This window comes from Lucilia sericata, unplaced genomic scaffold (genome assembly GCF_015586225.1).
Source record: "Lucilia sericata isolate MDLA Ls3-8-SP2 unplaced genomic scaffold, ASM1558622v1 Contig000022F_arrow, whole genome shotgun sequence".
NCBI lineage: Eukaryota > Metazoa > Arthropoda > Insecta > Diptera > Calliphoridae > Lucilia > Lucilia sericata.
Genome location: NW_023994060.1, coordinates 202,285 through 216,653, shown reverse-complemented (window position 1 = coordinate 216,653; position 14,369 = coordinate 202,285). Strand labels below are relative to the sequence as shown.

General features: G+C 32.7%; 2 protein-coding genes across 2 annotated transcripts; one reads left to right on the top strand and one right to left on the bottom strand.

Annotated features, from left to right (window-relative positions):
* The first annotated feature begins 695 nt into the window (after positions 1-695).
* On the top strand, positions 696-3,779 carry LOC119609059. Its single transcript, XM_037963741.1, has 3 exons — positions 696-2,273; positions 2,847-3,043; positions 3,108-3,779. Exons 1-3 carry the CDS (start codon positions 696-698, stop codon positions 3,517-3,519), a joined length of 2,187 nt encoding a protein of 728 aa, XP_037819669.1. The 3' UTR covers positions 3,520-3,779.
* A 64-nt stretch (positions 3,780-3,843) lies between these two features.
* LOC119609326 (alkaline phosphatase 4) lies at positions 3,844-12,650 on the bottom strand. The gene is made up of 3 exons (XM_037964069.1): positions 12,229-12,650; positions 11,395-12,170; positions 3,844-4,130 (listed from the first exon to the last, which is right to left on the bottom strand). The coding sequence occupies exons 1-3, from the start codon at positions 12,628-12,630 to the stop codon at positions 3,926-3,928; spliced, it is 1,383 nt and encodes a 460-aa protein (XP_037819997.1). The 5' UTR covers positions 12,631-12,650; the 3' UTR covers positions 3,844-3,925.
* Between the last annotated feature and the right edge of the window lie 1,719 nt (positions 12,651-14,369).

Genomic DNA, 14,369 nt, shown 5'->3' with positions numbered 1-14,369 from the left:
GTGGTTTGTAAATATACAAATCATTCTATGATTATTTTTTTTTTTTTGGATCTGCACGAACTAATAAGGTAATAGATCCCATATAAAGCCCCCATCTGAAAATCACATAATCGTAAATAACGCATAAATAGTAATAATGATATCCGGATAAAATTGTACCTACGCGAATAAGTTTTATATACAAATCATTCAGCAACACTTTTCCCAACTCGATCAATTAATTGTTTATTATTGTAGTAAATGATATAGATCATTTACTACAATGACACGTTCCAAAATTCTGAGTTTTTGAACTGAGGTATATAAAACATGAATAAATAAAGTCTTTCATAAAAATTTGCTAATTTCAAATATGTATGTATATTATTTTCGGAGTGGGTTCGATTTTTTCTTTTAAACGTAAAAACTAGAACATTTGTTTTCACGAAAATACGATAAATAAAAATTAAATGTCAATTTAGATTTGATACATATTAAGATATTCTATTTAAAATTAGTTAAATTTATCAATCCCCTTTTTTAAAAGTTATAAGTAAAATGTCATTAAACATTCAAAGCCATTTTTCTCGAAACGACCTTTTCTGGATTCTGCCAGCCTTGTAGTAAATAAGCGATATATTCAAAAATTTCATAAACCACCACAACACAACTTAATAAAAAAACGAATTTTCAACTAATTACAGTAAATATTGAAAATGATGAGTGAACATTATTTGGAATGTCGTACATTACCAACAATAAACGAGACATTTCCACAATTTAGTACAAGACCACCACAGCAGCAACAACAATCTCATCAGCCAGTAACAAACACATCGACAACAGCAACGTCTGTCACAGGAGGAATATCTAGAAATAATTTAATACTTTCACCACTAGATTTATCACTACGAGCTGGAGTTAATATTGTACCCATTACCCCACCCTCAACACCTTCACCACCCAGAAAACGTACAAGATTTATGTCAGACGAACATTTTTTGTGGCGTCCGCATGTCATGGGAACAACGGTAGCCGGTGAACCAACCAACTCAACAACGGAGCAACACAACTTTTTACACACCATGACCTATACAAGACGTGATGAATTAAACTCATCATATGGTTTGAATGAGGAGTCATACAACACGGCCGCCACAACACAAAGTTTCAATATTGACAATAATAAAGAAATAATCAACAATTTTGGAGAAATAACAAAGAGTCAACGAAGTGGAAGTACTTCAACAATAGAAGAGTATCAACGACATAACCATCAGCACTCACGCCAACATCAGCCGCTGCAACTACAGCAACATCATCAACACCGTAGAGATATGGCAACAATTTATGTGGACGATGAAACAATTGTATTGACCGAAGATGAAGATGAAGAAGACGATGAGGAAGAAGATGGCGAGAATGAAGAGGATGAGGAAACACTTTTGAGTTCTCAAGAACTAAATGAAGACGATGAAACTAATGAGCCACCACATAAATCATCACAAAGTCCCCAAAGCTCAAGGCACGAAAACCTTAATTCACAAACACAAGACAACAGTAATGCAGATCCTGATGAGGAAGAAGAATATGTTGACATACTAGGTAATGATGATGAGGATGACATAAATCCTTTGTCTGCCCGAGCCATCACAATGTTACGTTTACAAAGTCAAGCGGATTTAGAACAAGAACTGGAAAAGGATGGCAATGTATTGACACGCAATAAGTTGATCTATGAAAATGAAGAATTACATAATCGTGCTGTAGATGGTTTGGCCAAGTTATTCGATAAAGATTTTCAAAGACGTCAAGAGGAAAATCAGGAAAAATTAGACAAAGGCAAGACATACATAGATTTAACTAATTATCAAAAGAACAATATTAATTCACCCCATCAGCAAGATAAGGAACAACAGCAACAATTTATGATTTCCTCACAACTACCATCCACCTCAAGACCCTATAAGACTCACAAAACCGAACGTAAACGTATGAAACTACGCAAACACATGTCATTGGATGAGGAAACTATTAGTCCGGTTTCTGGCACTATTATACGTAAATTGCGTGATGATGAAGAGTTGGTGGTGCGTAAAGGTGACATTGATCCTGCTTTTAATGTCGTTGAGGTTACGGAGGAAGCTAAAGCTATATTGGCTAGTATTGATAATAAGATTGGAGCTTATTTGTGTCAACTATGTCGCACCTTGTACGATGATGCCTTTAAGTTGGCTCAACATCGTTGTCCTCGTATTGTTCATATTGAGTACAAGTGTTCGGAGTGTGAAAAGGTAAGTTATGAAATACTTAATCTGAAATATTAGAACAAATAGTGAGGGAGATATTCTTCCTAGGCCCTTAACAGAAGGTTCTTTGAAAGTTAAGTTTGTTGTCAAATGAAATCTCCTATTTACTTCCGTAGTAACTAAGGATTGATTATTCTTTTAAAAAACTTTTAGAAATTGTAACTCGTGTAACTCAAAATTTCAACGTTCTTTTCGAAATTGTCTGATATCTGATCAAAATTCTGGAAGACATATCGAAGAGATGATATGACATTTATTCAACATTAAATTTGAAAAGTACTTCAGAATTTCCCTAGGAAATTACTTAAGATTTCGAAGGAATTATGACCTACAAATCTGAAAAGTTTTCTGATTTTTTCAGACAAAGAGTTACGACTTCTTATAGTGTTACATCTATATGATCGAAATAAACAATTATTTCACCGGATTGTCGTTTAAGCTGCTAGAGCAATTGGACTAGTCTGATTTTCATTTAATTAACATTTGAAAATTTACCGATTGCGGTTTTTTTATTTACCGACCAGATTTTAATTTTTAATTTATTTCTACTCATTTTAGGTTTTTAATTGTCCAGCAAACTTGGCCTCACATCGTCGCTGGCATAAACCCAAATCCGAAATTTTAGCCAACAGTCAATCCAAAAAGAGAACACATGCCGAACGTAACTCTCAAACGGGATCCAACAGCTCCGATAAAATTGATGATGGAGTTGATGGCATCTTTCCTTGCAATCAATGTGGCAAAACTTTCCGACGGTAATTTTTTTTACACATAAACATATTCCAACAAATTTGTTATTATGAAAATTTTCATTTGCAGACATGCCTATCTCAAAAAACATCAGGCTTCACATCAAATGTTAGAGAATCTCAAATCCCTGGATATATTTAAAAATTCCACTGCAACCTCAACAACATTCCAGCCTACTAATCCACATTTGAGTAGTTCATCGCTACCAACGGCTCAGAGAATACAACCAAATCCTCTATATCCCTCACTACAACATCCACGACCTTATCCGGCACGTTTCGCAGGTTTTCCCTTTCCCACGCCATTCGATCATCGACGTTTCTATACTTTAGGGGAATTTTATCTCTCACAACAATTAGAACGTTCTTCAGCTTTCCAGTATGTACAGGCCAATCATTTGCGTAATTTAACTAATGTAGCTGGAAATTTTATTAACAGACCAGTGGTGCCTTCACCTATTATACCGCTGCCGGTAAAATGACAAAATATTCTGCGTCCTGTACCGAGAATAGCTTTAACATCAACGGTAACAGCGACTACCTCTATAAGCCAGGAAATTACCACGAATAATGCTGCAGCAGCAACGCCATCGGTATTGCCTCTTTCTAGTCCCCCAACTAGTAACAACAATACAAATTTACCACCCATCTCCACATTTAATTGGCTGCCAAATGCTCCTAATAACCTAACTAGTCATACATCTACGAATTCAAGTTCTCGTTCCGATTTGGAAGATATTTAGATAAGATGCAAATTATTAAAGAACTAATATTTCGAAATCATTCTGTAGTTAAGAATTATTTATTAAAAAAATATTATTGTTAGTTAAATATTAAAATCAAATTTACATTTAAATTTAAATAAATTACATTCTGTTAAACTTATCGTTAATTCTTTGATTTCGCTTGTGTACGAAATATGCCCATTTTCAGGTAATACGAAATAATATGAGCCATATAGGTTTCTTCATGAACGCCATGAAAGAGATACGATTGAGGACCAATGGCATAGAGGAAAATGTCATTGGGGGCTTCAGCGGTATGGTTTAAATCCAGAAAAGCAGTAAGTACTATGGTGTTGTTTGGGGTGAAACTGGCAATGCGAATTAGAAATGAGTTAAATTTTTGGGTATAGTGTAGTCTATAGTCTAGTCTATAGTGTCTATAGTGTAGTCTATAGTGTAGTCTATAGTCTAGTCTATAGTCTAGTCTATAGTCTAGTCTATAGTCTAGTCTATAGTCTAGTCTATAGTCTAGTCTATAGTCTAGTCTATAGTCTAGTCTATAGTCTAGTCTATAGTCTAGTCTATAGTCTAGTCTATAGTCTAGTCTATAGTCTAGTCTATAGTCTAGTCTATAGTCTAGTCTATAGTCTAGTCTATAGTCTAGTCTATAGTCTAGTCTATAGTCTAGTCTATAGTCTAGTCTATAGTCTAGTCTATAGTCCAGTCTATAGTCTAGTCTATAGTATAGTCTATAGTCTAGTCTATAGTCTAGTCTATAGTCTAGTCTATAGTCTAGTCTATAGTGTAGCCTATAGTCTAGTCTATAGTCTAGTCTATAGTCTAGTCCATAGTGTTGTCTATAGTGTAGTCCATAGTCTAGTCTTAGTCTAGTCTAGTCCTAGTCTTAGTCTATAGTTAGTCTATAGTCTAGTCTATAGTCTAGTCTATAGTCTAGTCTATAGTCTAGTCTATAGTCTAGTCTATAGTCTAGTCTATAGTCTAGTCTATAGTCTAGTCTATAGTCTAGTCTATAGTCTAGTCTATAGTCTAGTCTATAGTCTAGTCTATAGTCTAGTCTATAGTCTAGTCTATAGTCTAGTCTATAGTCTAGTCTATAGTCTAGTCTATAGTCTAGTCTATAGTCTAGTCTATAGTCTAGTCTATAGTCTAGTCTATAGTCTAGTCTATAGTCTAGTCTATAGTCTAGTCTATAGTCTAGTCTATAGTCTAGTCTATAGTCTAGTCTATAGTCTAGTCTATAGTCTAGTCTATAGTCTAGTCTATAGTCTAGTCTATAGTCTAGTCTATAGTCTAGTCTATAGTCTAGTCTATAGTCTAGTCTATAGTCTAGTCTATAGTCTAGTCTATAGTCTAGTCTATAGTCTAGTCTATAGTCTAGTCTATAGTCTAGTCTATAGTCTAGTCTATAGTCTAGTCTATAGTCTAGTCTATAGTCTAGTCTATAGTCTAGTCTATAGTCTAGTCTATAGTCTAGTCTATAGTCTAGTCTATAGTCTAGTCTATAGTCTAGTCTATAGTCTAGTCTATAGTCTAGTCTATAGTCTAGTCTATAGTCTAGTCTATAGTCTAGTCTATAGTCTAGTCTATAGTCTAGTCTATAGTCTAGTCTATAGTCTAGTCTATAGTCTAGTCTATAGTCTAGTCTATAGTCTAGTCTATAGTCTAGTCTATAGTCTAGTCTATAGTCTAGTCTATAGTCTAGTCTATAGTCTAGTCTATAGTCTAGTCTATAGTCTAGTCTATAGTCTAGTCTATAGTCTAGTCTATAGTCTAGTCTATAGTCTAGTCTATAGTCTAGTCTATAGTCTAGTCTATAGTCTAGTCTATAGTCTAGTCTATAGTCTAGTCTATAGTCTAGTCTATAGTCTAGTCTATAGTCTAGTCTATAGTCTAGTCTATAGTCTAGTCTATAGTCTAGTCTATAGTCTAGTCTATAGTCTAGTCTATAGTCTAGTCTATAGTCTAGTCTATAGTCTAGTCTATAGTCTAGTCTATAGTCTAGTCTATAGTCTAGTCTATAGTCTAGTCTATAGTCTAGTCTATAGTCTAGTCTATAGTCTAGTCTATAGTCTAGTCTATAGTCTAGTCTATAGTCTAGTCTATAGTCTAGTCTATAGTCTAGTCTATAGTCTAGTCTATAGTCTAGTCTATAGTCTAGTCTATAGTCTAGTCTATAGTCCACAGTGGGGCAGAATGGAAATTTTTTGGAAATAAATCTGGCATTTCTAAACGGCTGATCCGATCGGGATAAAATTTGGCGTGAGCGTAGCCAAGGAGTATTCGAGTTTAAGTTTTGAAGATGAACCCTGCAGATGCCCCAGGGACGGCGCTGTGGCGGCTCAAAGTAGGGTACCTACGACATGTAAAATTTTTAAACTCGTGCCATTTTTTTGTTTTTCACCCAAATACAAAGATTTTTATATTTTGTGAAAGCGCTCGACGAGATCTTGAAAAAACATGCTTGGACATACTACTTATCTCTTATAATATCCGAGTTATAGGCATTTAAAAATTTAGTGATACAAAATTTACCATACCTTGGTCCGCCTTTTTTTGAATACCGGGCGTAATTTTGGACCAAATGGACTCAATTTTTTCTTGTTAGTTAGACAACAAAATTTCCAATAATATACAAAAAATTTCAGATCAATATCGTTTACAGATCCAAAAATATAAGTTTTTTAATTTAAAAATTCAAAAAATTTCAGATTTTTGGCGTTTTTTTTGCCAAAAATGTGTCTTAACTCTTTTATTAATAAAATAAAATTTTTATTAAGAACATATAACAATTTTATAGTTATCTAAAAGGTATCTTTACGCAGAACGCTTTGGCGTAAAAAACTTGTCCTATTTTTTGAAAATGTTGCCACTGCGTCCTTCCGAATATGACCTATTTTTTATCAAAACTTCAACTTTGGGCGACATGTTCTAAAATCCCAAAGCTGGGATCAGAAAACTGAAAGCAGTTTTGGAAACCTCAATATGTTTTCTATTTACTCCAAAAGTATTTTCCCAGCCCTGAAAGAAATGTGGACCCTATGGGCAAAAAAGTAAAAAATCCCATTTTTGGGATTTTCATTCCTATTTTTGGGAATTGCGGGATGCCCTTTGACCTTTTCATTTTTTTTTTTGCATATTCTTATTTGAAATGACAAATTTAACAAGCGTTGAAAATTTCATTGAGTTTTGTTCATAAATAAAGATTTTGTCATATATTACATATTTGTTTAATTTCTCAAACTATGATTTATATCAAAATTTTAATAGGATCGCAGATAGCTACAAAAATTTAGTCCATATTTATCCTTTAATATCATTTTTTAGTTAGATATGGAAATTCTCGACCCTTTACAAAAAATTTCAAGCCAATATCTCAATTACATTCAAAAATATGTTCATTTAAACCTGTGTCCTTTAATTTCATCTTTTTCATATTTTAGTATTAAGTATGACAGAACATACATTTGGTGTTGAATAAAATATTTGGACAATTTTTAAAAATTATGTAGTTAATTATTTTATTATAATATTGTATATAAAATAAAAAAAATTATAATTTTATTATGAGCCACGCACTCGCATAGTTGAAAGAACAGGATCAGAAGATAGAAGTAAACTATTAAAAATATCTTCATTCTGTGATTGCCTGGAGCATTTTCTTGAGCTGAATAGTTGAACATGCTTAAAATCTCGATTCCTCGCTTTCTGGGCTTCTTCTGTTAACTCTCCAAGTGGAAGAATATTCGATTCAATTATTATTTGACCATGACACAATACTTTGTGTACTGTTGGTGTTAGTTCCCTCCATGGATACAGAGATACAAGTAATTTAGAAATTTCAGATGTGTATTCCCCAAATCGATTTTCATTAATTTTATGTTTACTATTCAGTGCCATTAAAATAGTTTTAACTCTTCGAAGCAACTCCTTGTCGATTCCAGTTATTTTTGAAGTAATTTCAAAATCACGAAAAAACCTTCTCGACGTATTACCGTCATTTGTACTACCGCAACTTGAAAGTGGTTTGTCGATGTTTAATCCCATCTGAACTTTAAATTCTTCTTGGATTCTGCTTTTTTCCGCAGCTCTCAGTTCTTTCAATTCTTCATTATTTTTTGTTGATTTAGTAGGATAATTTGTTTTTTTTTTCCTGGATCGCCTTGTATGATGGTAATATATTGTGTCCTTTTTCATGCAGAGCTTTGGTACTTATTTCGACTGAGACCCAGTTCCAACATAAGCGCTATTGCTTCCTCTTCAGTAAAATTTGATTATGATGTTGGAGTTGGTATACTTTCCACAATTCGCTTAAGTCGTTTTGGTGATGCATTAGGAAGAATAGTTGCAATATGTACGACATCCATATGTTGGTTTTCCTTTTTCAGCATTTCGTTAAATGTATCAGCAATTTCCTCATTTGAGATTGAAAAAAGTTTTTGTGTGACCCTCTTTTTTTTTACCTTGAACATAAATCTTCGTATGACTTGCAAGGCGCTCCTATTGATGTGTTGTAAGTTGAGATTTCCGTAGTAGTTTCCATCCAACTACAAAATTTTAATCGAAATTTCTTTTGATTTCCATCCACAGACTTACTTTTTACATCAAAAAGTTTTAAAAAGTTTTCAATTTTTGATATGCCTGTTTTGTCTACTTTTCTACTATATGTCGTTTTTATATAATTTGAAATGTCTTCAATTCTTTCTGGCCCTTTTGAAGATATACTCCATAAAACGGAACACAACTCTTCGTACTTCAATGTAATCTTCATTGTAGATTTATTAAATATGGTACTTAAAATCTGAGAAGTTTACTTATATACCAATTCTTATCATTTCCGATACAGGTATTCCAAAGTAAAAATTACGAATTGTCTACCTATTAACATTTAGGACTATATTACTATAACCTGTAATTCAGTCATTGATATTTCTTATTAGTGAATGAATCGAAATTATCATTACCTGTATATTTTTACCTACATGATCATAAACGAAACAGAACGAAATGATCTGTCGAAAAAATTTAGGTAAAAAATAGTTATAAATTTTTGAAAATTTAAGCATAAGCATTATAAGGATAAGCAAACAAATAGAAAATAGGTAAATATAAGATTTAAATATGTGCTGTCATACTTAATACTAAAATATGAAAAAGATGAAATTAAAGGACACAGGTTTAAATGAACATATTTTTGAATGTAATTGAGATATTGGCTTGAAATTTTTTGTAAAGGGTCGAGAATTTCCATATCTAACTAAAAAATGATATTAAAGGATAAATATGGACTAAATTTTTGTAGCTATCTGCGATCCTATTAAAATTTTGATATAAATCATAGTTTGAGAAATTAAACAAATATGTAATATATGACAAAATCTTTATTTATGAACAAAACTCAATGAAATTTTCAACGCTTGTTAAATTTGTCATTTCAAATAAGAATATGCAAAAAGAATAAAAAAAAAATTGAAAAGGTCAAAGGGCATCCCGCAATTCCCAAAAATAGGAATGAAAATCCCAAAAATGGGATTTTTTACTTTTTTGCCCATAGGGTCCACATTTCTTTCAGGGCTGGGAAAATACTTTTGGAGTAAATAGAAAACATATTGAGGTTTCCAAAACTGCTTTCAGTTTTCTGATCCCAGCTTTGGGATTTTAGAACATGTCGCCCAAAGTTGAAGTTTTGATAAAAAATAGGTCATATTCGGAAGGACGCAGTGGCAACATTTTCAAAAAATAGGACAAGTTTTTTACGCCAAAGCGTTCTGCGTAAAGATACCTTTTAGATAACTATAAAATTGTTATATGTTCTTAATAAAAATTTTATTTTATTAATAAAAGAGTTAAGACACATTTTTGGCAAAAAAAACGCCAAAAATCTGAAATTTTTTGAATTTTTAAATTAAAAAACTTATATTTTTGGATCTGTAAACGATATTGATCTGAAATTTTTTGTATATTATTGGAAATTTTGTTGTCTAACTAACAAGAAAAAATTGAGTCCATTTGGTCCAAAATTACGCCCGGTATTCAAAAAAAGGCGGACCAAGGTATGGTAAATTTTGTATCACTAAATTTTTAAATGCCTATAACTCGGATATTATAAGAGATAAGTAGTATGTCCAAGCATGTTTTTTCAAGATCTCGTCGAGCGCTTTCACAAAATATAAAAATCTTTGTATTTGGGTGAAAAACAAAAAAATGGCACGAGTTTAAAAATTTTACATGTCGTAGGTACCCTACTTTGAGCCGCCACAGCGCCGTCCCTGGGGCATCTGCAGGGTTCATCTTCAAAACTTAAACTCGAATACTCCTTGGCTACGCTCACGCCAAATTTTATCCCGATCGGATCAGCCGTTTAGAAATGCCAGATTTATTTCCAAAAAATTTCCATTCTGCCCCACTGTGTAGTCTAGTCTATAGTCTAGTCTATAGTCTAGTCTACAGTTTAGTCTATAGTCTAGTCTATAGTCTAGTCTATAGTCTAGTCTACAGTTTAGTCTACAGTTTAGTCTACAGTTTAGTCTATAGTCTAGTCTATAGTCTAGTCTATAGTCTAGTCTATAGTCTAGTCTATAGTCTAGTCTACAGTTTAGTCTAAGTCTAGTCTATAGTCTAGTCTATAGTCTAGTCTATAGTCTAGTCTATAGTCTAGTCTATAGTCTAGTCTATAGTCTAGTCTATAGTCTAGTCTAGTCTAGTCTATAGTCTAGTCTATAGTCTAGTCTATAGTCTAGTCTATAGTCTAGTCTATAGTCTAGTCTATAGTCTAGTCTATAGTCTAGTCTATAGTCTAGTCTATAGTCTAGTCTATAGTCTAGTCTATAGTCTAGTCTATAGTCTAGTCTATAGTCTAGTCTATAGTCTAGTCTATAGTCTAGTCTATAGTCTAGTCTATAGTCTAGTCTATAGTCTAGTCTATAGTCTAGTCTATAGTCTAGTCTATAGTCTAGTCTATAGTCTAGTCTATGTCTAGTCTATAGTCTAGTCTATAGTCTAGTCTATAGTCTAGTCTATAGTCTAGTCTATAGTCTAGTCTATAGTCTAGTCTATAGTCTAGTCTATAGTCTAGTCTATAGTCTAGTCTATAGTCTAGTCTATAGTCTAGTCTATAGTCTAGTCTATAGTCTAGTCTATAGTCTAGTCTAAGTCATGTCTATAGTCTAGTCTATAGTCTAGTCTATAGTCTAGTCTATAGTCTAGTCTAGTCTAGTCTATAGTCTAGTCTATAGTCTAGTCTATAGTCTAGTCTATAGTCTAGTCTATAGTCTAGTCTATAGTCTAGTCTAGTATAGTCTAGTCTATAGTCTAGTCTATAGTCTAGTCTATAGTCTAGTCTATAGTCTAGTCTATAGTCTAGTCTATAGTCTAGTCTATAGTCTAGTCTATAGTCTAGTCTATAGTCTAGTCTATAGTCTAGTCTATAGTCTAGTCTATAGTCTAGTCTATAGTCCAGTCTATAGTCTAGTCTATAGTCCAGTCTATAGTCTAGTCTAGAGTTTAGTCTAGAATAAAGTCTACAGTCTAGTCTACAGTCTTTAGTCTTGTTTATAGTTCAGTCTAAAATTCGGTCTATAGAATAGCATATATGTAGTATATTCATTATCTTACCCTGGATGTTTAAAGGTTTCCTTAATTGTCTCATCCAAATCCCAAAGTACTTTCCGAAAATCTTTCACTTCATCGCTTTTAACTGCAGTTTCGGCCACAAATAAATAACCAGCATCTTTGCGCTTTAAAATATCCAACGATTTCATAACCATATTCGTTAAATTTGGTCCTTTATCGGTTATATCACCATTGGCAAATACACCCAAAACATAATCCATAAGTGAACCCTTAAGTCTAGCCAAACCTCTGGGTGTCTGCACTAATTTAAAGCTAACATTTTCCGATAATTTATGAGATTGCCAATCCTTTAACAAATTACGTTTATCTAAAGAATCACAAACCGATTCGTCAATAATACTGCGATTGGAAACAGGAACCTTGGAGACTAAAGTTTGGCGGCCGCCACCCATTACCACATTAATACTTCGGCCTTCTTTAGACTTTATCAATTGAAGGGCCACATCCTGACACTTTGCCTTTAGGTTATCTGGTATATAGCCATCACATTCCCAGTTGGTATCACTAGTGTGAGCATATAGAGCGGCTACTAAAGGGCCAGTTACACGGCGTGTTGTTACAAATCCAGTGCGTAAATTCAAAGCTTTAGCTTGTTTGAAAATACTGCTAATATGAAATGAATCATTTGATGCTTGTTGACAATTACGGGGATTAACACGTCTATCCACTCCCCCTAAGCTCTTCAGAGTATGAACACCGCCAAATAATGCAGTGGCCAAGGAAAAAGCATCGCATGTGGGTTCAAAACTACAGCTGCTCTAAATCATTAATAATTTGCTTAAGAGAATTATAACACGAGTATTTAAGTATACCTACTTTCAATATACCCAAATGAGGAAATGAATCCCATATAAAATGATTAATTTCAATGTTATTGTCTTGTTTCATAAATCTGGCACGCGATAACATATCACTATTTACACCTTCAGCTATAAATATGATTACATTTTCCACTTCTCCCCTTTGTTCCTTTTTAACTATAACAGATTTTAACTCTTCAATACCCTTTTCATACCAGATTTCTTGCTGTGGAGGCAATTTTAATTTCCAATAGGGCACACTCTCCACATCAGCAGTATCGGTATCTACCTCGTAACGTACAGTCAGACCAATACATAAAACGGAAACTAATAGAGAAATTAAAATTGCTCCAGCCACTAGAAATAATTGTGTAGATTTAAATTTTCTTTTAGTTGACACTAATCTTTGTGTGTCCATTTTGATAAGAAGTTTCAGAGAATACTAAATTAAGTTTTTAGTTGAATTGTTATTATTTTGAAAATTTAGTTGCATTAGACCAGCAGATCTTATCTTTATGGATTCATAAAGATATTTTGTAAAGATTCATTCAAGATAAAGAATTGACATTTAATAAAATATGACTTATCTTAATCATTTGTTTAGTTACTTTTTCTTAATTATATTCCCTACTATGAGTGGCATAACTTTAATATATCGTCTCTCTGTTGACATCATCTTTCCAAAGTCTTCAATCATTGCAAAAATAGTCGGCACACGCGTATAAAGAGTACTCCTCAAAAGACTAGGACTGATCCAAATCTAATCCAAACCAGAGTAGTCCCAAAACTACTCTCTTGCTAGAATTATAAGATATGGACCATGTTGTTATCAAAATAATAAACATGATCCATGCCTACATTACATTAGACTACTTAACGGATCATTTACTCCAACCAAATTTACAGGGGAGTAGTTTTGGGATTATTTTAATGGATCATGTACTCCATTAATTGTAGCAGAGATATTATTGTTCGATAAATTCGACAGTTCATAAAAACACTCTAAAATATTACTTGAGTTTTGACTAATTCAGTACGTAAAGGATGTACAAGATTCGGTTTAGCCAGTATAAAACTTTTACATGTTTTTAATATTGAAGGGTTTTTATCTTATAAAAGAGTAAATTTCACGATCAAGTTGATAAAACTATTTATCTTACAAACTTTTTATAATTAGTTTTAATGTTATATGAAAAATGTTCTCAAACATTATTTATATATATATATACCAAGAAAAAACTTACTCTGCAATGACTACTACATACCGCATGCATTACTTAGAAAGAGTCTAGTAATGACTTACAAATAACTATATACGTAAGTAAGTACGTTTATCCTGGTAGACGTGGTAAACGTATTCTAGTAGACTATGTTTTTTCCTCAAAAACAAAACTACTTACTTAACTCGTAGTAAGTACTTACCTGGTAAGCACTTGCCTCCAGTGACATCACATTTTGCAGAAACAAACTGAAACGATAAGTTTTAACACACATTTCTTTTGGGCCTGGGAAAATATTTAAGAAGTAAACTAGTAAGAATATTACATTCGACTGAGTCGTATCGTATAGTATATACTAGGGTGATCGACTCGATTTTTCAACCGGTTTTAAAACCGGTTTTTTCTGCTTTACCAGTGTCGGTTTTTTCTTAATGTTGATTTTTCGAACATCGAATAACCCGGTTTTTTTACTTTTTAAAACCCGGTTTCGAATACTTTTATTTGCTTTGTATTCAAAGATTATTTAAATGAAATTTTTAAGTAAATAATAATACAGCCCGTCTAAATTTTAAAAATATTCGAGTCGAGGAACTAGCGTATATTTTTCTACAGCTCCTTTGGTTAAACTTTTTTGATTTTCCTAATTAATTAAAAAAATTTATTTGTAAAATTGATAACTGTTTGATAAAATTTTATCAATCTTAAGATTATATTCCAATTACCATAATTAATTTACGGCTGAAATTTTATGGAAGTGTTGGAATGCCTATGCAAATTTCCTAAACAGGGCTTTTAAAATAAGCTAGGATTACATAGTACCTTATGTTTAACAGAAGTGTCCCACTTTTTTCCAAATTTTTTTATATGAAAGAAATAGTGTAAATCTGACGACTAGATCTAAAGTTATAATCTTTTAAACTGTTAAAAATCATTTCGG